Source organism: Aquila chrysaetos, chromosome 25 (genome assembly GCF_900496995.4).
Source record: "Aquila chrysaetos chrysaetos chromosome 25, bAquChr1.4, whole genome shotgun sequence".
In the NCBI taxonomy this organism is placed as follows: Eukaryota; Metazoa; Chordata; class Aves; order Accipitriformes; family Accipitridae; genus Aquila; species Aquila chrysaetos.
In genome coordinates this window covers 19160256-19185793 of record NC_044028.1, presented here as the reverse complement: position 1 = coordinate 19185793, position 25538 = coordinate 19160256, and the positions used below count along the sequence as shown (strand labels likewise).

The 25538-nt window shown below is 56.1% G+C and overlaps 1 protein-coding gene across 3 annotated transcripts in view; it reads right to left on the bottom strand.

Annotated features, from left to right (window-relative positions):
* Window positions 1-13496: 13496 nt before the first annotated feature.
* The window catches only part of NTN3 (netrin 3), a 31942-nt gene continuing 19900 nt past the window's right edge, over window positions 13497-25538 (bottom strand). For all 3 annotated transcript variants that reach the window (XM_030002425.1, XM_030002424.1, XM_030002423.1), the window contains exons 4-7: window positions 22813-22962; window positions 21784-21837; window positions 14334-14408; window positions 13497-14059 (exon numbers count right to left, since the gene is read on the bottom strand). In XM_030002425.1, coding sequence (XP_029858285.1) covers window positions 13731-14059; window positions 14334-14408; window positions 21784-21837; window positions 22813-22962 — 608 coding nt within the window. In that variant the 3' untranslated portion in view covers window positions 13497-13730. The remainder of the gene's footprint in view (window positions 14060-14333; window positions 14409-21783; window positions 21838-22812; window positions 22963-25538) is intronic.

The following is a 25538-nucleotide window of genomic DNA, read 5'->3' as shown; positions in this document are numbered from 1 at the left end:
AGTGCTGGCCTGGGCAGCTGACAGATGTGCTGCGTCCAGCCCGTGAGGGATGACACCTCCAGCGGCTACTGCTCGCTGCTGCAGCGGGGTGTCGCAGTACACGGAGCGTGTCCAGCTTGGGATGGACGTCATCCCCCTTGGCTACACCGGCTTTCGCTGACGTGCTCTCCCTGCTTGCCCGGCCAGCTCTGAAGCTGGTATAAATCCTCATAGTCCATTTACACTGACAACGATGATTCAGTATGTCCGGTCTGTCCAAGACCTCCTTTCTCTGGGGAAGCAGCCCCAAGACCGCCAGCGTGCCTGTGCCCTTCCTGCCTCGCTGGCAGCTGTCTGCTCAGCTGTGTTCACTCAAGGATTGGGAAAGGTCTTTTCTTTGCCTTGCTGGGAAAGCCTTGCTGCCAGAGATCTCAGATGGCTTCACCAACCAGACTGTCCTCCTGCAGCCCTATTCCCAGCTCTTTGAAACCGCTTGTAGATGTCTCCTCAGTTGGCTGGCTCTGCCTCATCCAATGCAGGCAGCACCACTGAGAGCTCACCCAGCCTCTCCATATCCCTCTGCTTGGTGAACCAGTTGTTTCCAAGTGACAAGCTTGGCCCGTTGATGCCTCCTGGTGACACCCATCAAGGTCCCAGATAAACCACCCCTTCCTCTCAGTGCCATCCCAGGGGAATGATGCAGGCAGCACAACCAAAGCATGACAAGGAGGAGGTGAAGAGGGGAAGGGAAGGTGGTGTCGGCTGGGATTTCAACGTCTGACATGTTGACGTTTCCCAAGTAGAAGCCAGTCACTCAACATCTGGCCGAGAATATTGCGTCTTGCTTAAGAGCAACTCCAGATGTTCCCAAGACCTTTTTTTCATTATTTTATTTCTTTCTTTCATTCTTTTCTTCTCCCCCCTCCCTCCCAGCCACTCTTGACTCACTAAATCAAGGGAGACAGGCTTTTAACTCTCTGGAAAGAAATAAACGGCTCAATGGTGAGATGAAACGAATTCTCTGGAACTGTGTGAGCAGATGTGTGTTGGGGGAGGGAAGGGGGGGGGGCAAGGTAAGGGAGATCAAGAGAAAGCGAGGGCAACATGTACATGGCCATCTCTTTAGCATGAGGTGCCCCAGCTGGATGCACAGCATGACAGCTGGAGGGATGTGCAGTCTCCACTGAACATGCAGGACTGGCGAGGGCAGAACTCATGACTGGATGAAAAAAGGGGAATGGACCAGTTCCTGTTTCACTGGGTTGACTGGTGATCTCCTCTCCAGTGTAATTGGGTCCAGTTCTTACCTCCTGGAAGTGGCTCAGAGCCGAGGAGGTCAAAAGAAGGATGAGTCTGGTATGTTGATGACGCTCATCCGAAGAGGTGATTTATCATCCCTGACGGGAATGGGAGAATGAGCAGCCAAACAGCAAGAAACTTGGGAAAAGAGAAAGTTTGGCGGGAGGAGGGGAGAGGTCAAAGGTGAGAGAGATGAATAAAAGAAAGATGGAGGAAGGTGGTGAGAATGTGAAAGGAAGACCCAGAGATACAGAAATGTGGTTTATCTGTCATGTTTCTTGACTTTTGCTGAAGATCTGTTCTGTGCTGGTCAGCCCTGCAGAGTCAGTGCCTACTGTGTGCCATACAGACAAAGGCCTCACATATCTCTGATGTCCTAGAGTGGCTCCATCTGCAATCTCTTCAGGCAGAGAATCACTAGTATGGCGCCTGTCTCCCATTATCTACACTATCCCCTCCTGAGCCATCACTTCCAGCCCTGTCCATTTGTCAGAGCTGCTTTGCCTGGGTTTGAATGCTCCCAGCCTCCGGCAATCTCACCCCTTCCCTGCGGGGTTTTGTAGACTGCTTAGATAAAGCCATGGGGCTTAAATCATCTGCTTTCTTCTCTTCTTACATTTGTAATGGTACCCCAACAAATAGTGCCATGGGGGTAGTGCAAGAAAAGCTCCTTCTGTTGCCTTCCCCTTCCCCTTCCCCTTAGAATTAATGAGCCAAAATATTGGATGACCACTGCAGTCAGCCTAGAGAAACAACTTGATGGCATCCTTTGGATGACTACCAACAAGCCTGGGAGAGCTCATCTCAGAGAAACATGCCATTAAGACACAGTTAGGATGACAGAATGCGGCTCTACATCATTTAACCCATGCCAGAAACCTGCCACTGTCCCCAGAGCAACCGAGGAGCCAAGCACCTCCACCAGCACTTCTAACTTGGCGCCTGGCACGTGGTGCTGACCTGTTCATGCCAACACCTCTGCAGGGCACATCCCATGAGAGTTAGCCAAATGCCAAAAATTCAGCAGTAGGTGAGGCTGATTCTTTGGCCTGGTGAAGTCCAAACTCTCAAGCATGGGAAGTGGTTCCAGATGCCTGCCTATTTAGCCTCCCTTGTGGCAATGATGGAAAGGCTTCTGGCTTTCAAAGAGCTGATGCTCAACATCCTTTGATAGCTGGGTCTCCAAGAGGTCTGAGGGCTGGAAGTGCACACATACACAACCTTGTTGAGGAGTTTTCACTGTGCTGTACACACTTGAAGCTCACAAGAAACCCTCAGAGACCTTCTGTCTTGCAGTAAGAGCCCTTCAGAAAATGATAGAGGAGGTCTCTTGAGGTCTAGAGAAACCACAAGTACTGTCCAGCTAACAAATGGCTGCTAACACAATTCTGCAGAGCAGTTCAGCTCATTCATGAGCAGGAATTAAGTCTGGAGCTGTGGAGCATGAAAAGATCCTGCAGGATGGCACCTCAGGGTCTGCCACTGGCATGGTGTGTGCAGTGGCTGCCAAGGAGAAATAATCCGGTTTCCACACCAGCAGCTAACATGCACCAGCCCCTGTGTCTCATCCATGGTCAGCACCATGCTTGGTGGTCGAGAGCTAGGGCTAGTTAGAAAATTCCCCATCAAACTGGTTTTACAGTCTGAAAAAGCCAGTTTGCCTGAACTGAGCTGGCTGACCGTCCCCCTCCTCAGCATCCAGCCCAGCTCCTGGGAGGCTGGACCCCTGCGTCCAGAGAGCCCCAAGGAGGCTCAGGTCTGGCTCCAGATGGGCTCATCGGGTCCTGGTCCTGGCTCAGCTGCAGGTGGCCCGTGGCTCCGTTGGGCTCCAGCTTGAGCCGTGGCTATGAGAGTTTCTAGGCTTCCTGCCCGGGAGCCGGGGTCTTGGCTCTTGGTTCCTGGCTCTGGAGAGTAAGGCCAAGAGGCCATCCTGGCTCTCGGGAGGACCTGTGCTTCAAAATTTTCCAAATAAATCACTTGGATTATTTCTAACTGACATTTTTTGGAGGGCTTTTCCTTCTGCCGGAAGGGAATGACTTGATTTATTCATTTTTCAAAAATTCCTTATCCGAACCCCCTGGATGCTTGGAGGAGGGTGGAGAGAGGGCCAGTGAGTTTGGCCAGACCAGGTCCACCAGCCCTGCCTGAAGCTGGCAGGCATGGGGGGCTCTGGCTTCTGGAACCTCCTTATTGTCCCAGGCTTGCAGATGGGGTCCCCACCACCCCTCTGAGTGCCCACAGCCACCCCAGAGCCCTACAGCACCCTGGCACTCATGGATTGGGGACCAGGGTGCCGTCAGCCCTGCCCCCACAGCCCACCAGTCAGACTGACTGGGATGGAGCCACCAGCTCATCTATGAGCAAAATTTCAATTTTTATGCTTTGGTATCTGTTGTCTTTCCCTTTTTTGCCTTTCCCTTAAGCTGGGGGAGCCCCGGGAGATTTCCAGGCTAAGGTGGGGGGGGGGGCACGTAACCATCTCCCTGCCCTAACCACGTGGCCGCACCATCATCCCACGCTGGGGTGCAGACTCCAGCCAATGCTGGCAGGTCCTCCCTGGCTGGGTGGGCACCATGGGAAGGGTGCAGGTGAGGCAGGGAGGGGTGCAGCAGGCAGGGACCCCTCAGCTGCAGCCCCTCTGGGCCTCCCCAGCTCCCTGAGATCCCCTACAGTGGCAAGCACTGCAGGGGGTTTCAGCAGCACGGGGAGGGGATGAGAAACCAGGACCTTGCTGGGAGGAACCAGGTTGACAGAGTTAAAAAATCCCCAGCTTTGCTGCACCCATCTGCCCGCCCTGTCCTGGGGAGGGGTGGCAGAGGGGTGCTTGCACTGGTGATGGGGACAGCTTGGGGACAGCCTTGTTGGTGGTGGCCTCTGAGCATCCCTGGCTCTCCCATCACTTTCCCACCACCCCCTACTCCTCCCAATGCTGGCTTCAAGGAGCTGCAGGGAGATGGGGACACACCTGACAGGCTTTGCCAGAGCATCTTTTTTGGAGACCTGACGGTGACACCTCTTCCAGGGGCTGCTCTCTGCCCAGAGCACCTCCTGCCCACACTCTTGTGAGCAGCGCCTGGAGTGTCGGCTGCTCTTCCCAACATCAGGGAGCAGTGCCAGGGGCTCACCACCCTCTCCTGCCCCACAGAACAGTGGCTATGGGCAGTGGGTCCTTGCTCCCATGCCACACTGTGGAGCCTCTGGGGCTCAAGACCATGGTGCAGGAGAGGTGATGGCACCGTGCTGCCCAGAGACAGGAGCCGTCCAGGCAGGGGAACGAGGGAAGCAAGGCTCTGAGACACCTGCATCCCTGGGAATATGCGCTGTTGCAGGGGGACAGAGCAGATTTCTCCTCTCTGGAGAGGCTGCAAAATTCAGATGGAAAAAAAAATATATTTTCCAACCATTATATTTCACAAAAGGAGCTGTTCATCCACTTAAAATATAGGTGACAAGTACAAAAGGCATTTGGCATTATAAAGCAGGCCAAATCTTCAGGAGATCGAAGATATATGGTACGCAACCAAGTCCCAGCTTCAATCTGCTCCTATACTGTAAATTCCAATTACATCATGCCGCCTTGTTTAAATACCGTGAAACCTGGCTCATGCCCTAAGTATGTTTTATATATTGCCACATCCATTTGAAATAGATGGGCAATGTGTTTTACGGCACATGTGCAAATATCTCCATATTTTTCCATCTGGGGGTTTATGGGATCTTTCAGAAAATTAATAATGGGGCTCGGAGGAAATGTTCGACTCGGAGGCAGTAGCGGAGATTTATGGCCATCCCGATGGATGCCAGGGAAAAGTCTGAAAGCGCCCAGAGCAGATGAAGGCCCTGCGAATTCACCAGGCGCTCCCTGAAAGCTAATTTTGCATAATGGACGAGACCGGGAATTTCCCCACGTGAGCCAGCAGGTTGATGGAAAGGGACTGCTCTTGAAGGCGAGGAGCTGAGCGCTGGAGCGAGACATGGGGGTGGAGGTGGGGACCAGCACCCATGGGGCTGCTGCTGCATGGCTCATACCTGGGCAGGGCAGGAGGAACGTCTGAGCCTTGCTGGTGACAGTGACAACGCTGCCCAGCCACCCCACCGTCCCCCTTCAGCCACCCTGCCTCGCTCCCCGCTCCAGGCACTCTACGGCTTTGCTGGAAAAGGGACAGCGTGAAGGTCTGTATGGGTGGGCTGGCCAAAGCCACCCCAATTTCTGGCTCAAGACGTGAGCCAGAGCCTGCCAGACTCTGCTGGGCTTCCTGATGGACGAGCAAACCCTTGCCGTCATGGTGTGGAGGGCTCCCAGGGCACTGACCCGAGCAGCACTGACCCCATCTTGGCCAGGCCCCCGGGGCTGCAGGGATCATGGCATGGGCAGCCAGCAGCACTGGGAAGGGATACTTAAGAATCACCACATACCAAAATCCTCAAATGGCCATGAGGTTGGGTTAGTGACCCATTGCACAGCCCCAGAGATGCAAGCATTGGAGAAGCTTTGCTCCCACTGTCATCTGTCTGGCAGGGCACAGGCGGGATGCAGCACCTAGCTTCAGAGGTTTCTATGGGGATGCTGGTGCTGGGGAGAGACCCGACCCAGGCGCCTCTGGACCCCTCAGATGTGCTGAGCTGGGTCCGCTCTGTCCTGTATCTAACCCCTCTCTCCCTGCACCGGGAGCAGGACTGTGGTCCCCACTGCGACAAACCCAGGGGTCAGCTGGTGGCTGCATGTGCCCAGGCTGGCTGCTGCCGGCTCTCCGACAGACAATCCCTCCTCCAAACTCCCCCAGCACCAGACGTCTTCTGGAAGTGCCACCTCTCCCTGTTCCTCCCAATAAACAAAGGCCAATGATCTCCCATCGCGTGGGTGCGCCGAGGGGGAAGTGGCGGGTGGTGTTTATTTTGACAGTGGAGAGGCCCGTTCTCCAAGCTTTCGGGGTAGTGCGTCTTGTCCAAGTTGAAAATATCGGCTGTTTATTTGAGTCTTGCGGTGGCTGTGTAAATAGAGGACTCGCTACAACGGATGCCGGCTGGTGGCTCGGCAGTGAGGGCCTGATCCTGCCCTGTGCAGAGGCTCCCAGCCTGTCGTTGATTTAATGGAGGCGTAGCATCCCCCCGAACAAGAAATCCCACCCAGGTCCTGTGTCTTGCTGGCTGGGGACATGAATGGCAGAGGATGGAATGGGGGGGATGACGTTGTGGCGGCAGCTGAGCAGTTAAAGCCTGGAAGAAGGTGCAGCGATGCTGAGCCCAAGTCATAGGGGGACCAGCACAGCTCTGCCAGGGCAGCAGCATCTCTGGGTGGGATGGTCTCTTTGTGCCACTGGCAAATGTCGTGGTGCAACATTGCAGCAATGCCTCAGGGCCAACGCAGCACGGATGTGGGTCACGGGGTGCAGCAGGGACCCCCCATCCCCAGGGTACTGGTGGGGACCACTCTTCTCTTTTGCCTCATCCTCTCCATCGCTGCTGAGGTGGGAAAACCCCAGCAGGAGGGAGTCAATGGGTTTCTCCAGATGGTGCCCCGCTGACCCCAGCCGTTCCCCGTCTTCGGCTCTTCCTTAGGAAAACACAGCACGGGCCAGCCCATCGATTAATGGTTTCCTCATGTTCCCCCCACGCGGCCGATGTGGGAAGCTGCCTCCCTGTTCCCCAGGCTCTCCTGAACTAAACCCCTGCCTCCTTGTGCCCCCATGCCCCACACGGGTGCTGGGTATCCTGTGCACAAGGGGAGCATGTGTTTAACCAGTGAATTGTGCCCTAATAAAGATGAACAGGGAGATAGATAGATTGGACGAAGGAATAAATGAACAAATGAATGAATGACACGGTGATTAACTCTGATGTAATAAATGCCCCCAAGGCTTGTAAAAATACACTTGGCATTTTGAAGAATAGCACATTTCACACCGTTTTGCAAGGACGAGAGTGGCTGGAGCAGCTAAACCCCCTGCACACTTGGCTGACATGGTCATGAATGGGAAAAGTGTATCCTGCCCTGGTCCTACAGCCCTTCTGGCAGGAGCCTGGGTGGCCACGGGTGGGTGGAAGAGCCCTGGTCAGGGTTGGGAGGGCAGGAGGAGGGCTGGGAAATGTAGAGGTCGTGGTTTGCTTAGGAAGCAAAATTTTCGAGGTTAATGAGGCTTGGGAGCGTTGTAAAGCACTGAGTAAAACGCCATGCTTGGGTAAGGGGTGGCGGAGAGAGTGCTGCGGTACCAAGGGCAGGGCAGAGCCTGTGAGGGCTTTGCCCCTGCGGACCTACTCTGCTGGGAGCTGGTGATCTCCAGTCTCATCATAGGAGGACTAAGGGAAAATCACTTGAAATCTTTTCATCGCATTGGAGAAGGCAGATGAGAGAGGGATTTTTGGGGCATTGGGGGAGTGCAGAGCCATTGTCCTCAGCAGCAAGACCTGGCTGTAGGACTCTGGCTACTGTTGCGGACACTGCTGCCTTCCCTGCCTGTCCCCGAGGGCTGCCAGGATGGAGGATGCGGCACTGAGCGAGGTGGTTGGACAGGTCACCACACCTGAGGGATGGCAGCAGGCCACCATTCCCTGCTACGCCATGTCCACAGGAGACAAAGCACCACTTTTCCATGTTATTAACCACAGAAGCATGGAAAGGACGGGTTGGCAGGGCCACCATCTCTGCTCTCCGACAGCTGGAGCCACTACCAAGACCCACATGGATCTGCATCGCAGGACGGAGAGAAGTTCCTCTGTGTACCAGAGAGCATCAAGAGAGCAAGGACACCACATCAGGCCATGACAAGGGGCCATGCAAGTAGGTCTTGCCTCTCTAGGTCTTGCCCCTACTTAGTGACACAGTGCCTCACCAGGCAGTTTGGTCCCAGAGCCCAGCACTGAGCTGTGCCCCATTGGCCAAGGAAAATGCTCTTTGCTCGACTGCGCTGCACCTAAGGGAGATGTTTTCCTGTGGGATTCAGGTCTAATTTTATTTATATGGACTTTGGTTACCAAGAGCAAAGTGATGGGAAATAGTCTGTGTATGCATGCATCTGTCTGTCGATCTACTTGTCTGTCCACTAAGGTTGGGGTTCAGCTGTCCAAGCTCCTGTGATCTTTCATGAGTGGAGCTGGCTGGATGACATGGAAAAAGAACATTGAGTTTTCTGTAGTATTCTCACATTTTGCTTCTTTCCTTGGCCAAATTCCGGGTTTCCATGAAAAATGTCCATTGGCGTTTTGAAATGAGAAAAATTTCAACCAGCTGCAAAATTCAGTCCCAAAGCAGGGGGGAACTTGCAAACTTGGCCTCTCTTTCAGCTGCCTTTGAATCTCAAATATTTTGCCCCAGCTGAACACTGGGAAAAGGTCTGTTAAAAAAAACCCACTGTTGCAAAATGTGCGTGGTTGTTTTGGCCCTTCCAGCACGGGGACAAGTAATCTGCTACCCGGAGCAGCCGGTCCCGGCACAGCATTTCCTGGTGCACGCCTGAGCTCAACCAGCTGCTGCATGGGGTGGGCGAGATCTGTGCTCTAGGAAATGGGAGCGCACTGGAGCGTGCCGAAGTCTTTGCAGATCCTTTGCTGAATTAATATATTTTTCCTTGAAGAGCTGTTTTGGAAAACATACGCCTTCATTGTGGCAAGGCGAGTTTGCACTGCAGCATCCCTTGCCCTTGCAAAGCATACGGCTACTGGCCATGGCCACCAGGAATACACAACATCCCCTGCTGCCACCCAGGTCCCCCTGCCCTGTGTCACCCACAGGCTCTGGCAGCACCCCGTGGTGACAAGCACTCCTCACCACCAAGGGGGTGGCCGGGACTGGGCGGGTGCGGGCGGACATGGAAGTGCCCCAGCACAGCTTCAGCCTGCCAGAGCTTGCGCCAACCAGCCTCTCGTTGCATCAACGCAGGCAGGAAGGCAACTCCTTTCTTGACTGCTAATTATCCCTTTTTTTTTCCCCCTTAAATTAGCTTTGAAAGCAGTTAAGCTTACTGGAAATTTGGCTTGATTGCTCTTTCTTTTAACTGTGGCTTTGTTTAAATGTTAGTGTTATGAACAGCAATGAAATAATTACATAAGACATTAATAAGTATATAAAAACAATACCTAAATAAAATAAACAACAAGTAGTATCATTAATGTTTTGGGTTTTTTCAGTTACAGCTATTGGAGAGTCGTGATGGGAGGGTGGAAGAGTTTTTCCAGCTATTTAACCTTTGTGGCTGTGAAGCCCTGCAGGTTTTGGGTAACTCCAGATGACTGAGCTGCCAGAGAAGTGGAGGTGGATGAGGGCTTGGGAAGAGCCCCCCACTTGCCTGATGAGTCCAACGAGTACAAAGAAGCCAGCTGGAGGCTGGTGACCCAGTCTTGGTGAGGTGGAAGTGCTCTCTGGGGTCTGCCATCCCTGTTGTACCCAGAAGGGTGGATAACCACAGAGCCAAGCCTGGGGGCCACAATGGGCCATGAGCCATCGGTCCCTGGTGCACCTGGGGATGCTCAGAGCCGGCCCCATGGCATGCCCCGAGCCCACGCATGTCCAGATACAAAGCTGTGGGGAAGTTCCTGCAGCACTCATGAAACCCTGTGTGTCAGCACAGCCCCGACCTGCAGAGCTGGGGTGATGGGAGAGAGAAACCCTTTGGCAAAGCCCTCTGGCTTCCCAGCCCACGCACAAACTGCATGTGCACACAAAGAAGACACAGAGTTAGGTGGTTGGTACTTATTAGATTCATGTTATTAAAAACAACAATAATAAAATAATAATAAAACCCCCAAACGTACATATCATATATGTTACACTATTGTCCATAACATTTGCTGGCTTTTCTTTTTACATATTTCACAGATGCCACCACGTTGCAGGACCAGGGTGCCTCTGCATGGGCACCCTTGGGATGGTATTTACATGACACATGTCCTGGCAGCCAGGCCCAGGGCACCCCAGGAAGCACGGCAGACCCACCCCCAAATCTGCACAGGGTGACTCGCAAAGGATCCCACCAGCATCCTGGATCTGCCCCGTCCAGTCATACATTTAAATTTTAAAGCAAACAGGAAAAGAAGATAAAAAGGCACGTGGACACATGTGGGGATTTAAATCTGTGTCTGGGAGCAGCTCCATGTCTAAATCCCCTGGGCAGCATTGATTCTCCCAAAAAACCCGCTGCAGCAGGCATCGGGCATGGCTTGGCAGGCTGGGGTTCCCCAGACGGGGTTGTTCCCCCTGTACCTGCGGATGCCTCCGGTTGCATTTGGTACCTGTCTTCGGTTAAATGTGGACAGAAGAGTTACAGCTGTGTGGGGTTGTGCAGCGCAGGGTGTGTGCAAGGCTTGCACACAGGCTGGATGGGACGTTGCCAGCCCTCTCTACAAAGAGCCTCTTTTCCCCAGCGAGCTGCTCGCACGGCAAGCAGGGCATGGAAAGGCACAGCCAGAAGAGCCAGCTCAGCAGCATCCCTGCGAGGATGGTGCAGCAGCTCCCGGTTTTGCAGCCCTCCCCTGAACTGTGCCTGTGGTAAAGTCTGTGCCAAGCCCTGCTGCGAGCTGCAGGGCAGGACAAGCAACACCTCTGTGCAACCCCGTGGTGCTTCCACCACCGTGTTCGCCATCCCGGCACCAGGTCTGGGTGACCCAGCCCCGATGTCCCAGGGACAGCCGACCCCGTGTGCAGGGGTTTCCAGCCGGCCATGCCAGGCAAAGGGAGAGGAAGAAGAAAGATGAATTCTTGCTTCGGACTTTGGGGTGACACAAGCAGGGGAAGCCAGGAAAACATCTTCCAGGCAGCAGCCTTAGTGAAGGTGCAGAGTGGCCTGCTCCAGTCCTTCGGCCAGGATTTTAGGACATTCTCCAGCCAAAGGAGAACTCCTCTCCTCAGAGGCAGCCCATGGGGTATGTGGTGGTCCTGCCCTGGTATCTCTGATCTGCCCCAGAAGGACACCCATGTGCACTGGGACACTAGCTGGGAGCCATCCTTCCTCGTCAGCAGTCCTAGATGGCAGAGCTGAAACAGGAGGGAAGAGCCATCTGGGAGGATAAATCAAGAACTTCAACCACCAACACCGAAGTCCTCAAAGAGTTTTAGGTGCCCTGCTTCAAGGGAGGAGAAATCAGGTGCCAAAGAAAACCCTGGAGCCTCCTGCCCCAGCAGGCTGAGCATAGTGCTTTTGGGGGAACACAGACACATCATGCCTCTCCTGAAAGCTGTACTTGCTTGGAGAAAGCATGTGCCTGCTGTAGCCCAGCCCTGATGAGCATGCATGCCCATGGAGCAGTGGTGCTGCCCTGCTCTTTTGGCAGGCTGCTGAGAAGAGGGGCCAGTGAGCCCCCACACCCCATGGAGTGATGCCAAGCAGCCCCTGGGGCTGTGGGGATGACCCCGATGGGAGTCCCAGCCGTGCACAACCAAAAGACGTTCCACCACTGACTCTTGTATCAGGACTGTGAGGTGCACGGAGTCGGAGTGAGCCTGGGGCAAGGGCAGCAGCTCTGCTTCCTGGGGTCCTGGGTGCAAGCAGACAAGGGAGGAAGAGGAGGGCTGGGTGGCCCACGTACTTCAAGGGCCATCTCATGGCAGAGGCTGATAGCCTATGACAACCAGAAAAAGAGGAACCAGAGATGGAAGGGTCCCCTCAGCTCAGCTGGAGGAGGGAAGCGGGGGGAGGTCTATGTCAGGAGTGTGGCATGGGACCAGCTCATCTAAGCCCGAGTGGTCCCACATACCCTTCGCCCCTCAGCTTCTGGCCTTCCCCCAGCTCTGCCTGTGCCCTGTGTAAGCACCCCAGCATCCATGGGACCTGAAAGATGGCACTGCAGGCCACCAGCATCTCTGAAAAGCCACTTTCAGCACCTCTAGCAGCTTCACCAATGCACTAAGCTCCCTGACTAGGGCACCTGCATGTCCACGGAGACATCCCCAAGTGCCTAGATCCTCACTCCCCAAAATTCCCTGTCCTGAACCCCAACAGCGCTCCACCAGTCTCTTCAGCTGCAGGCTCCAGCACCACCCTGGGATGCTGGAGCCCAGAAGCACCAGACGACCCATGAGGTGGGGAGTCCATACAAGCTGCTGTGGGCTCAAATGCGCAAAGCATCATCCTAAAGCACTGGAAGACTGTGATGTAAGCTACAGTACCTTGCCGAGCCATTCAATAAGAAAGGCAAAGTTTGTAGGGAAAGGAATATCTATTGTTAGATCACCTATTATTTCTACTCATATTTATTATGCCAAGACCGCTACAACCTCAACATGGGAAGATACTGATGTCTGTTTGAACTGGAGACTAATATAGAGTGAAGAAGAAATAAAAGACTAGAGGTGGGTCAACAAAAGATCTTCTCTCTTCCTGCCACCTCTGCCTTGTGCCTGTCCTCGGACAACCTTGGCCTCAGCAATACTTCCTAGAAGAGCACACAGTCAGGCCAGCTCTGAAGGATGCACACCAAGGGAGATGATCACTTGGTGTCAGCTCAACAGAAACAGGTGGAATTATGTCAGTTGGTACCAGCTGAGAATATAGGGACATAGACCTGGGTGGATGGATGATGATACACGATGGCTCTGGTCAGCCTGTCCACTCCATCCCCGGTCTTGCTGGCAGGGCAGGCTATAGCCTTGGTGGACATGGGAGGGGAAAATGGGTGTCTCCAGGTCTTTCCTGCTGGGTCGCCTGGACTATGCACCAGGATAGGTAATGGCCAGGGGGTTGTGAAGTCTGTCCCTTTCTCGCTGGTGGACACAGCTCTGCCTGGTAGTGGCCACCAACCCACTGCCAGGCCCTGACTTCTCTCCACAGCACTGCAGCATCGCATGGGTCCTGCCCCAGGCAGCAGCGCTGGTCCATGTAAACCTGAGGTCACCAGAGAATCGGGCCTTGCAAAAGTTCATTTGTTCTTCCTGGTGTAGCTCCTGGGGCTGGTTCCTCTGCAGCATTGGATGGTCTCCACTCAGCCTGCCCATATGCACATCAGGATGAAGGACAGAAGACTCTGACCTCCTGTTCCTACTGGGCAAAGAGAAGGGCAGAGAGAGGTCTGACAGCAGCACATTTTCAGAAAGCGAGGAAGTGGCAGGCCCTGGACACTGGAGAAGGGAGAGCTGTCAACTCAGATGTCAACACCAGGCAGAAGACTTTGTTAAAGGGAAAAGAAAAGCCTAGAAAATGAGCGCCATGAACAGCATGCCTGGAGCAGGACACCAATCCCCTTCAAGTTCCTCCAGGTGACAGGCACCCAAAGCTCCGCTTTGCTCCTCATTAAAGGTTTGTCAATACTGCGTTATTTTTAATACACACTTAGAGAAAAAGACCCCCCCACACACACCCACGCGTGCACCCGCACATACAAAGGGAAACCATTGCCAAAATATACACTATAGACAGAAGAGTCCTTTCACACTATATATATGTACAGAGTCTCTGGGTGCAGTCTAGCAGTGCGCAGCCGGGCTGGGGCTGAGCACAGCATGGGACGGGATGGGTGGAAACCCCTCAGGGCTTCACACACTTCCCCTTCTTCTCCCGCCGCTGCAGTTTCCGAAGGCGGCGCGTCCAGGCGTCCCGCCACTGGATGACCAGGCTGTTCTTGTCGGCCATCAGTCCCGGCCGGTCAGTGGAGTTTTCGCTGATCCCCATGACCAAGTACTTCTTGCTTATCTGGATCTTGGGGCACTTGCAAGACAGGTCTTTCAGGTGGATCCACAAGAAGTTGTCACCGCGCTTGACCCGCTCGTCACGGCACTTGTAGACAGAGAGGATGTTGATGGTGAACTTGGCCCAGTTGGCCACCGTCTCCATTTCCAGGATGTTCACCTGGACCACTGAGGGAAAACAGGGGGAGGCACAGTGACGGGGGATGCTTTGCCTTGCTCCCCAAAGGAAGCTTTGGCAACAGGAACTGCCCGTCCCCAGCAGCCCCACCTGCCTCATCCATTGCACCTTTGGGAGGCCTGATTTGGGGACCCCTCTCCATGCTGGGTGCTCCCCATCCCCTGGGACATCTGCATCTCCCCCACCCATGGCCGGCCTGTGGCCAGCCCTCAGCTGCCTCTGTGGCAAAGCCCAGCATGGCTCAGGGAGGGAGGAAGTCCTTACCATAGTCTTTCTTGCAGTACTTCTTCATGTTAATCTTGTAGTTGCCCTTGGCTGGCTTGCAGTAGGAGTCACAGTCTGTGGAGGAAGAACAGAGGGTTGAGCGCCAAGGGGCTTGAAGCATGTGGGGTCCCGTCCCACCGCAAGGGAAGAGGGAACAGGGCAGAGGGGACAGCAGCGAGACCCAGCCTGGCAGAGGGTGGTGGGTACTCCACATCCCAGCACCCTCCAGAAGGCTCCTGAGCCAGGGCCTGGGCTGCTGCTGGGGATGGGGGTCCAGTGAGTCCAGCTGCCCCCCGTGGCAGCTCACGGGGGCTGGGGGCTCAAGTCCCAGCACGAACAGTGACACCACATCAGCTGGGAAGAGAAACCAAGTGGCTTTGAGCCCATTGAGCAGACTGTGTCACCTCCTGTGCTGATGGTGATGGTGTCCTGCAGGATAAATCAGCACAGTGGTGGTGGAGGGAGCCTGGGGACTCTCTTCCAGGATGCGGAAGGGGATGGATGGGAGAAATGCAGGTGAGGTGACGATGGCCACCATGGAGAGCGGGCAGGAGCCATGGCCAAGGAGAGTCAATCAGAACAGCTGTGGCCATGCAAACCTGGACGATGTGGAGAAGAGGGGACTCAGCACCAATGCCGCTATCAGCCCTGCAGGGAGGGGACCCAAAGGAAGGTCTGACCCCAGGCCAAAGGGGTTGTGATCCTCAGGGGTGACTCAGCCCTCAGGGCCTGGGGTGGTGGGAAGCATCTTCATGGGGCAGCCCCTCCAGAGACCTGCACCTCACCGGTGTCCCAAAAACAGGGAAGGGGACTCAGGCCAGGGGGAGCAGGTGGGTGAGGGAAGCGGCTCTGCTCTGCCAGGTCGCTCCTGCTGCCCAAGCATCCCCTGCTCAGGCTGCTCCAGAACAGCTGGGGAGGCCACCAGGCTGTCCTCCACCCCACGCAGCATCCCTCCCTGCTGTCCCCCAGCTCTCGGGGAGAGACTCATGTCCTCAAGGAGGCTTTTTTTTTTGGTGCACTTCTAAAGACCCCAGATTTGCATCTCAAGCAGAGGGAGGGCAGGGAATGCCTCTTTCCTTCTCCCCAAAGGCTTTGATCCCAACAATTGCCTGAAGCAGCTCAGTTCTCCTCCTTTCTTCCCCCTGCCATCTTCCTTTGAACATCTCAATTTGTCTCTTTCTAAATGGCATGTTTTTTCTAAGCCCATCTTTCTTCTTTTCTCTCCCCCTTGCAGGTTCTCTCTCCAGCTTGGCTCTGCATCCCGGGACAGAGCCAGCAGTCCCTGAAGTTGTCTTTGTTTGTGGGTTGCCACAGCGATCGCTGGGGATGGAGGCGAGGGTCTGGGGGAAGACAGGGGAATAACAGCTCCCTGTGCCAAGGGAGGAGGAGAAAAGAGGAAAGAAAGAAGCCCAGGAGCATGAACTTGCCCTGAGCTCTGCTGCTCTCCTTTCTGCCCGGCTCCTTTTTATCGGGGACTTTGTGCTGCCTGTTCCAAATTTGTCATCGATAGAAGTGGCGCAGCACGAAGCTAATTCTTGGCAGAGGGGGGTGAGCCCTAATTCTCGTCTCCCCCCACCCTGTGCTGCTGCGCTGCCCCTCTGCCTGGGCTGACAGAGCTGCCCTGGCCCTGCTGCATCCCCTGGGACAGCGGTGCTGGCTGCAGAGGGGACGCAGGGTCCCCCTGTGTGGGGTGGCTACTGAGTGCACTGAAGCTTTTGGCCACAGTGCTGAAGGTGCCCCCATTCCTGGGATATGCCACAGCCCCATCCTGGATACTGCTGCATGCCCTGGGACATGCTACGGCCCCAACCCTGGCACACTGCTCCATCTTTTCTTGCTACCTGAAGGGCACTCCAAAAGGGAGCTCCCACCTTATTTTGGGGAGTGCCCAGCAGGATGGGTGCCCTTTTCCTCCCCAAGCAGAGCGGAGGAAGCTGTCTGTGCGCCAAAGCAACCGCCCTGGCATGGAGGGGCTACCAGATATTTTTTGGGGATGGGTGCAGGGCATGCCCCTCCTCATGCACCGCAGGGTCCAGTTTGGGTTCTGGCCCTGTGCAAGCCTTCGGTGAAGATGCAAGACCACATGAATTTGCAGTGCTCCCACCACTGGAGCCAGAGCTGGGAGCCATGCCACCACAGCAGTTTGCCAGCGCCACAACATGCAGGGCCAGGCAGCGAAAGGAGTGGCCGTGGGGCACGGAAACCATCCTGGAGCTGGCATCGGTCACAGCTTCACCATGGGCACTGGGTGCCGTGGTGGAGGAGGGTGGCACGAACCAGAGTGTCCACCAGGACAATGGCCAGGGTGGCTGCCACAAGGTGCCGAGGCCACGCTGGTGCTGAGCCCATGGGTGGCGGGCTGATGGGTGGTGGGACTGGGCTGCAGGGCAGCCTTGGCCAACCTACCACCCACTTTGCTCAGCAATGGGGAAGAAAGAAAAGTAAGAAAAGCAGAAAGAAAACCAGTTAACTGCCCTGGGCTCCTGCTCACGTTTAACATCATAAAACAGTGATTCCAAAGAGTCAGAAAATAGTACTGGGAATCAACAATTTGGGATTAGTTTGGGGATTTTTTTTAATCTCAGCTTTGTGCTGAGAAACATTCCTCAAATATAAAATCAATTCCTGCCCAATTTATGTAAAAAACTTGGGAAGAAAAAAAAAAAAAAGACCAAATAACTCGAGCGGTTCCCTTCCTTGCATTTGAGCACAAGGCCTCCATCACCACGTGTGGGGCGGGTGTGGGTGCTGCGGCTGGCGAAGTGGCCAGGCGAGGGGTGCCAGCGCTGCCTCCCAGCTCAGTCTCCACCCGGGGGGGGGGCAGCTGGGTCCTGCCCGCACCCCCACAAATCGCCTCTCCCTGAGCACCTAGTCCTGTCCCCGCAGGGTCCCCCCCCCCTGCAGCAGGGCTCTACTCAAGGTCTCAGCCCCCCACTGGGACACAGCTATGGACCACGGCTCCATCCTCCCATGCCCTGCCAGGGTGCCACGTGCCGGGGGGTTGCTCTTCCAGCAGGCAGGCCCGAGGGAGCCTGGCCGCGGCTCTGCCTGCCCTGCCAGCCCAGCTGGGCAGCACGCTCTCTGTCCACCCCACAAAACCCTCAGGAGAAGCTGGATGGCCTTCAGAGAAGCCGCTTCAGGAGCGCCTCTCCCCTGGCAGCTCCCAGAGCATCCCCCATCTTCCCAGCTCCCTTTTAAAGTTCCCAGACGTGGTGCTACACGTGCTGCAGGGTAGTGGAAAGAAGATCAAGTTTAGTCTCCGCCTGCAGGCACCCTCCTGCCGTGTCTGTGCAGCCTGACAGGGCAGCCGAGCCCCGTGGAGGGGCTGGCAGAGACCTGCCCCAGTCTGAGGCTGTGAAAGTGCACCCACAAACCCTGAGACAATGCTGCGTCCCCTGGGATGCGTTACAGTCCCATCCCGAACACTGATCCATCCCTGGGATATGCTACAGCCCTGTCCTGGACACTGCTCGGTCCCGTTTGGGTCCCAGGGGAGCTCTTGGTCCCCCTGGCCCCACTACAGCCACGGCGCAGGCAGTCCTAGCTCCCGGCTTCGCCCCTCGGCCATCTCTCACCAGTGCCACCATAAAGCTTCCCTGCACTGATGGAGAGACCCGTATCGGCGGCAGACTCGGTAAATGCTGGCGAGGGGTGGGACCCTCCACGGACATCGGGGTGATGGCTGCCACGGGCGTGCGCCCACCGAATCGCTGCCTGCTGATGCCGGTCTGGCATCGGCCTGTGGTGCAGGCAGTAGTACCGTATGCACGGGCAACGTCTCTGCTGCCGGCAGGGAGCCGGCACGTGGGATGGATGGACAGAGCGGGGCAAGCACCGGGTGAAGCCGCGCGCGCGCGGGAGGAGGCAGTCAGAGAGCCACCAGCCCGACACGGGCATCCCACATCTCTGTGGGGGGAGCATGTGTGAGAGGCGGCAAGTTTGCACATCTGGTTTACTTCTCCTCGCCTTGAAAAAAAAGAAGGAATATTTTGTTTTAAGAGAGATGTAACTTAATTAGGTGTTATGGCTGCAAATCTTTTACTGCTGACTTTGAATTCCTTTAAAGCCCTGTTTTGCGCTCCACAAGTTTTGTTAATTCTGCTAACAGGGAACAAGGATTTTTTTTTTTCCCCACTAAGTGGAAAATATTTCAAGATAATAATAATAAAAATTACGAGAAGTGGACCCAGGACATTTTGCTGCCGAGCCAGTTGGCCGCTCGGGCAGAGGGATCAAAGCCGGACCTCAAAGGCTCCAGAAGGTTGGAAAAGCAGGAGAAAGCTGGGAAGAGCAATGCAGAGGATGGCAACGTCAGTGAAAAGCCCGGACGCACCCAGGGATGGGACCCGAGCAGGGAGGAGGATGGGGAAAGGGGGGGAAGCCGAGCACCTGAGCATGGCAGCCCCGAACAATGTCCCCCTGTTCCCGCAGCCCGGCACCTGCTGCCAGAGGTGGGGGGGGGGGGGAATGGGGAGAGAAGCGGCTCAGAGGCTGCCTGGGGGGGGAGGACTGTGGGGCACGGGGGGGTCTGAGAGCCCCCTTGGGGAGTGCCCTGCTTGTGGAAGAGCCCGGCGGTTCCTAGGGGAGAGGGGTGCAGGCAGGGTGCAGGCAGCAGGCAGGGTGCACCTCTGTGGCCAGCCCTGCCTGCAGCACCAGCACGCTGGAGGCACGGTGTCCCAGGCAGAGTTGGGCAAGGCAGGATCACCTGCCCCATCTCTGATCCCCCCCAGCAAAGGGGGCAGCAGGACCCCAACCAGGTCCCTTGCTCCCCTGGCGCAGACTCTGGGCAGAGGCGAGCTACTTTGCATTAAAGATATTCAAGCTAGAAGCCAGAAATCTTAAGACAACAAACCCACAGATAAAACTAGAGGCAGTTTAAGGCAGACCTGCTCCGCTAAAACAAAGTAAACACCCGGGTGTCCAGTGAGTGCCATTTATTTTTACGCAGCTGAAAATATCAGACATCACTCTAAGACTGTTCCTATTTATAAAGCACTGGAGGGGAGTCACCTTGATTAACTCTGCTCCATGTGTCACTCTCTGTTTGCAACAAAACCGTCCAAATCCCCCTTTCCCCTCCCCTTTTTTTTCCTTTTCATAAAGCCCGGTGTTCCCAGCTCCCTCCCTCGCAGCAGGCAGGGCAGGCAGGGCAGGCAGGGCAGGCAGGAGTAGAGGTGGTGGTGGTCTGCCCCGTCCTGCGCAGCCTCCCCAGCAGTGTTACCGTCACAGACAGCTCAGCTCTTACAGTCGTCCCATTGTGCAAGACGCACACTCCACCAAGGAACGGCTCTCCTCCGCTGCCACAGCGTGGAGCGAAACCTCTGCCAGATCCACGCAGGGCTGCTCGACTCACATCCTGATAACACCTCCTGTTGCCCGACCCCTCTGCAGAGCGGGGCCGGGAGGGCTGAAATGTGTCCGCGGGTGCCGGGCTGTGCAGCACTCCCAGCCTCTGCGTCAATACATGTGATCTGCATGCGTACAGGGGCCAGCACCGCTCCGCAGCGAGCCGAGCCACCAGCCTCCTCCCACACATCTCGCCCCTCCACCCCCATCCACACACTTTACTCCTTCCATAGCTCCGTACCTTTGACACCCCTTGTTCCAGTCCCCCTCCTACAGCCACCGAGTGCATGCAGGTGGCTGCAGGGGTCGTGCTGGAAGATGTTCCCAAAAGGCTGAGGAGCACATCAGAGGCACGCACCAGCCTGGGAAGGGGCTGTTGGCAATTTCTACCCGTAAAGTGGGGTGGCTGTGGGAAGGAAAGCTGGGGAGAAGGATGCACGCAGGGCACCGGGTCTCCATGGAGCGTGCAGGCTCCCCTGGGATGGACGTACCCTGAACAGGGCACGGGGAAGCTACTTGTTAAATATGGGCATGGGGAGCTGGAGGTGCCCCTGCTGTCTTCCCAGGACCATATGCCATGGGATGGAGTGGAGGATGGTGCAGGGTGTCTATTCCCCCATGCTGGCATGCAGGAGAAGACCATGGTCTTGGGGACTGCAAGGTGAAGGGTGGCCCAAGGAGGAAAAGGGCTGCTTCCTTCCCTAGCTTCTCCCCCTTGACCTAACTTGGGATCCCTCCAGAGGGATAGACAGTGGGATGGCTAGGAAGAGCCACGCTACGGTGCCGACGGGACTGCGGAAGGAGGTGGAGGAGGGAAAAGTTCTGCTACGGCCCCCTCTGACACACAGCCACGCATGCCTCTGAAGACCTGGCCCGTCACCAGCACAGCCCATCCGCTCCCGCTGCTGGTGACCACCACGTAGGGCACAGAGGTGCCAGGAAGGTAGAAGAGATGGCAGGGGGTGGCTGATAGAAGAGGGGCAGTCGGGGAGGAATTGCAAAGCAGCTGCTTTACCTGTCTGCCATGGCATCTGCTGGGCCACATCCTGCAGTACCAGGGAGGGCTGAGTGTGGCAGTGACAGCACAGGTTCTGGAGGCCGGCACACCACTGGTGCTAGTGGCATGTGCCGTGTCAGGGTGAGAGCTGAGGGCACCTCGGTGGGGCCCTGGCAGCTGTGGCCGGGCTGGAAGAGGGAGCCTAACCCACCGGTGCAGGCAGCATACCTGCACCCACCAGTGCCCAGCCCTAGCTGAGCCTCTGCAAGAGCGCGAGCAAACCTGCAGCGTGAGTGGAGACGTGAGCCTTGCTGCCCCAGCTTGGGGAAGCCAGGGTGGCTCTCGAGGAGCTCTAAGGACAGTGGCAGAAACGCATCCCTCTCCCGTGCAAAGCCTGCAACCTGCCACCGGAGCTGCCCCCCTCTCTGGCTGGGTGACAGTAGCAGTGATATCAATCCTCCCATGGTCCCATCAGCCCACAGAGCCAGGACAAGCAGCTCAAACCCAGACACTTCACTCCTCTGGACCTGGATGGGGCAAGACCCATGTCACCCATGTCCCAGGGAAGATCTGGCAGCCCATGCCCCGGCACAGGGGCTCCTGAGCCCGCCTGCAGCCGGCAGCCTGCTGGACCCCCATTGCCCTGGTGCTGGTCAGAGAGCCAAGGCCCTGCGGAGGTAAAAGGCACCGAGGAGAGACCTCTTGCACTGGCACTGATAAAAGGAGATTAAAAAAAACCCAGCCCCCAAGCACCCACCGAGCCATAGGTGCTGCACCCCACAAGCCCTGCCATAACCTGCTGAGGTGTGGCGAGGCCCTGGCAGGCTGCATCCCTGGTTTCCTCCCCGGAGGGGATGGAGAAACCTTTTCCCCGAGAAAGCTCCATCAAGCTTTGTCAGTCCCCTTCCAGAAATATATAGGATTTCAAATCTCAGTCATTTTTTTGGCCAAAATTGTTCGCCAGAATTTTTCACCGTTAATCTTTTTGCCAAAGGGTTTGGCGGGGCTCAACCCTTCTCCCTGGTGTGCTGGGGAGAGGGGAGGTGGGATGGGATGTCTCTGGCAGGGCTGGGGCTGTGAGCTCAGCCCGGGATGCGGAGCACTTACCTGCAGGCGCCTCCGTGCTGGTGACCAGGGAGGTGGGGTTGATGGCAGGGATCTCTGGAAGGGAAAGTGAGAGATGTCTTAGGGAAAAGGGATCCCCAGTCTGGGAATGACACCTGGGCAAAAGCCCTCTGCAAGCAGGGTGCAGAGGAGATTTTGTGGGTCACCTCCAGCAGCTCACTAAGAAAGATGATAGGACGAGTCTGACCTGAATATTGCAGGCCACTAAATAGACCTAGAGATGCCCAAACTGAGCTCAGTCAATCGGGACAGGCTGAGATGCTGCAGCCCCCAAGAGCCCTAAGTTGCTGCTGCAAAGGATGTGCTCCAGGGACGGATGCTGTCTGGGTGCTCAGCTCATCTGAACTCAGTTTGGGCATCAGACGGATGGTCGGCTGATCGGTGTGTGCTCCAGGCTGCACAGCACAAGGATAAGCGTGGGCAAAGACAACACTTTCTTGGGACGGCTGGCGACAAAACGTGGGGGAAATTCTGTCCTAACCCCAAATCTGGGGAAGAACAGAGGGAGAGGAGCCAGCCCCGCCAGCTCACCCCCACTGCCACAGCTCCGGCAGTGCCAGCGGATGCTGCAGTCCTCTGCTGCTTGGGTCAAATTCAGACCCACTGCAACAACAAACACCGTTTTATGCTGACCACAGGATCTGGCCTTGACCCAGACCTGACCACACTCAGGGCTCAGCCAGGTGAGGAGGGCACCTTGCTGCAGCTGAAGATACGACCTAGCAGAGCTGTTTCAGCCAGCTGGAAGCACTAACCCAAGGGGTCTTTCAGAGCCTCCTGCTCTGAGGGATGCGAAGCACGGGTGGCCCCAGAAGGTGACCCAACTGTCCTAACTTGACCATGTCCTGGAGGACGTCCATAAGGATGGACACTCTCTCATCTCAACCTCCCACCCACTACAAGCCGCCCGCACGTGAGTGGGGCACCGAGAGGCACCCACTGAAGCCTGCCCGAGCAGAGCATTCCCCAGCGTGGGTCCCCAAGTGCAGGACAGGGCACGGCAGCACTCACTGATGCAGGGGGCCACTGGTGAGCGGCTCTGCTGGTAGCCCTTGGCACAGCGGTTGCAGGTGAGCCCGGTCACGCCGTCCTTGCACGGGCACTGCCCCGTCGTCTGGTTGCAGGTCTTGCCGGCCGCGCCGACAGGGTGGCAGTCACAAGCTGGGTAGGAGAGAGAAAAGGTTACGTGAGAGGTGATGCACAACGCAAATCCCAAACTGGACCCAACATGCCACCCCTGGAGAGGCAAGGAGAAGGTGGTTCCTTCCAGCACACCGGTGGAAAGTAGCCGCTGGGGCTGGCACAGCCAAGACACACAGGTCCAGACATGGCCCTGTGTGTGCTGCAAGCAGCATGGGCAGGAGGGCAAGTGGATGAAGGGCTTGGCTAGGGTACAGCCTCCACTGATGGGGATGCTCAGAGTGAGCCCCTGGAGACCCCACAGCTCACACAGGCACCTGCAGCTTCCAGCTGGCATTTAAGGCCTGGAAACCAATGGAACAACTTCTTCCTGCCGGCTTTGCTGTGCAGCTGCTCTGGGGACAGCCTGGCATGCACGCAGGCAGGAGGAGGGATTTCCACGGGCAGCCCCACGCCTGCTGCCAGCCTTGTCCTGTGCAAGCAAAGGGAGCGGGACTCACATGGGGCCGTGCAAACCCTTGTCCATGGCCAGGGTGGGACTGAGGGCACTGCAGGGACAGAAAGTGGACAGATACCCGCCCGGGTCTGCTCTTCTCCCACTTCAATCCCAGGGCGATGTTCCTGTCGCAGCAGTAAACGGCATTTTCTCCACTTGCTCCCCCACCTCTGAGCTTTCGAGTCCACAGAGCTGATCCAACACTGAGCTTTTACACAAACTTCAGCCTTGTTTTGGTCTTAGAATGGTCTGAAGTGGATCTTCTTGATGCTTCCCAAGCTCATTAGCCTCAATGCCCATCCTGCCTCCTGGAGACCCTAATGAAAGGATGACCCCATGGCTTTCTACCACAGCCTCCCCAGGGGAAAAGCCACAACTGAGGTGGGTAAAGTTGGGTCCCCATCCTCAGGACAGACCCAAAGTGACTCTCCATCACACAACACTGGATGACGGACCCACCAGGGGTTCCCTATGAGGAGGGGTGCGGGAAGCAGATGCTCACTCAGGAGAGGACCTTCCCATCTGCCTGCCCAGGGCTGGACTGGCTATGAGATGGAGGAGGTTATCTTGGCCTCCATCAGTGTAAGAGTTGAACGTGATTCCAAAGCAAAACAAAAACATCCCCCCCTGCCTGCCCCCTGATGTTATCGTTTCCCTAATTTTCACCAGATGGGACTGGTGGGAGCACCATGGCACTACTCCGTAGGCCCCCTCCTGCACGGCCAGAAACCAGAGTGAGCAGCCTCTAATGGGGACCAGATGCTTCATCCTTATCAGATCTTGGCTGGGACTGGAAGCGGACGTCTTTTTGACAAGGATATTTTGGGGGCTCAGCTGTGATAACAAATGGCAGCGAGCGAGGGAGTCTTGGCATGACGTAGGGCTGTCGGAAACACGGGGTCTTTCTTCAGTCACAACAGGCTTGTCTCCTGCCAGGGCGGCCGGCTCTCCCCAGTGAGCCAGGCTTTCCCAGCTCTCCTGCAAACACCCGCTGTCAGCTCACCAGGGACCCCCAAAGGCCCTGAGATCGTGGGATGGTCCAGCCCTGGACTGCAAGGAGCAAAGCCGGCAGCGATGGTCCAGTGCTTGGCCAGCCTCAGATGACCCATGGGAACAGCACTGCTGCTTTGCCTGGAGGAGAACATCGGGTTTACCGCCCTCTTTCGAACCACCGCGCTCTGGGACATTTCAGCTGCTCCAGCTGTATCCTGATGGTCTCCCTATGCCTACTCCACAGGGCTCTTCTGTGTGGGCTTGGCTGGATCCTGCAGCACTTGGAGGAAGCAGGTGCCTTCGACAAGCTGGCAGGTACACCTCTTGGAAACCATCCATTGCTTTGTCTCTTTTCTGCTAGCAAAGCCTTAGGTTTCTGTTAGTGGGGCTGGGCATGAAGCATCACCCATCCTCATCACCACCTGTGCTGGAAAGAGCAGCCCAGTGCCACCAGCATCACCCTGGTGCTGCCCTGAACAAGGGGCTCTCACCCCACCATTGGTCCTTGGAGTGCTCCCAGGGCCACAGCACCCATCTGCAGCCAGCGAAGTCCAATCCACCCCGGAGCAGCTGGGCACAAGCCCTGCCAAACACCCACTCGTCTGGGAGACAAAACCTTGCAGGGAGAGCTCAGAGGTCCCTGCAGCCATCACTCCTGCTCTGCACACACAGGGACAGACAGTCTGTGCCCTAAAAAATTTATGGCCAAAGGCACGCTTCCAGCAAAGATTTAAACAAGTGCTTAGCTTCACACATTGTGGATAATCTCTTGGGCCCCAGCAGTGTATTCCTGGTGTAGAGTCTAAGGATGGACATAAATCTCAGCACAATCAGGATCCAATTCATCTAAGCAGATCCCTCTTCATGTGGTAGAAGGCGGCTTTCAATGACTCTTGATGTTTTACCTGGATCAGCAATTAAGGCAGTTTTGCTCATCTTACGTCCGCAACAGATAGGTGTCTTTGGGAGATGAGCTTGGTCTCTGTCGGACCACTCTCTGGCCCCTCACCCCACCGTGGTGGGACTTCCTGCAGTCCCGTGAAAATCCATTCCTCCTTCCCACTCCGATGGGAAGAGCATCCTAGGCAGCACTCACTCCTTACCCCGA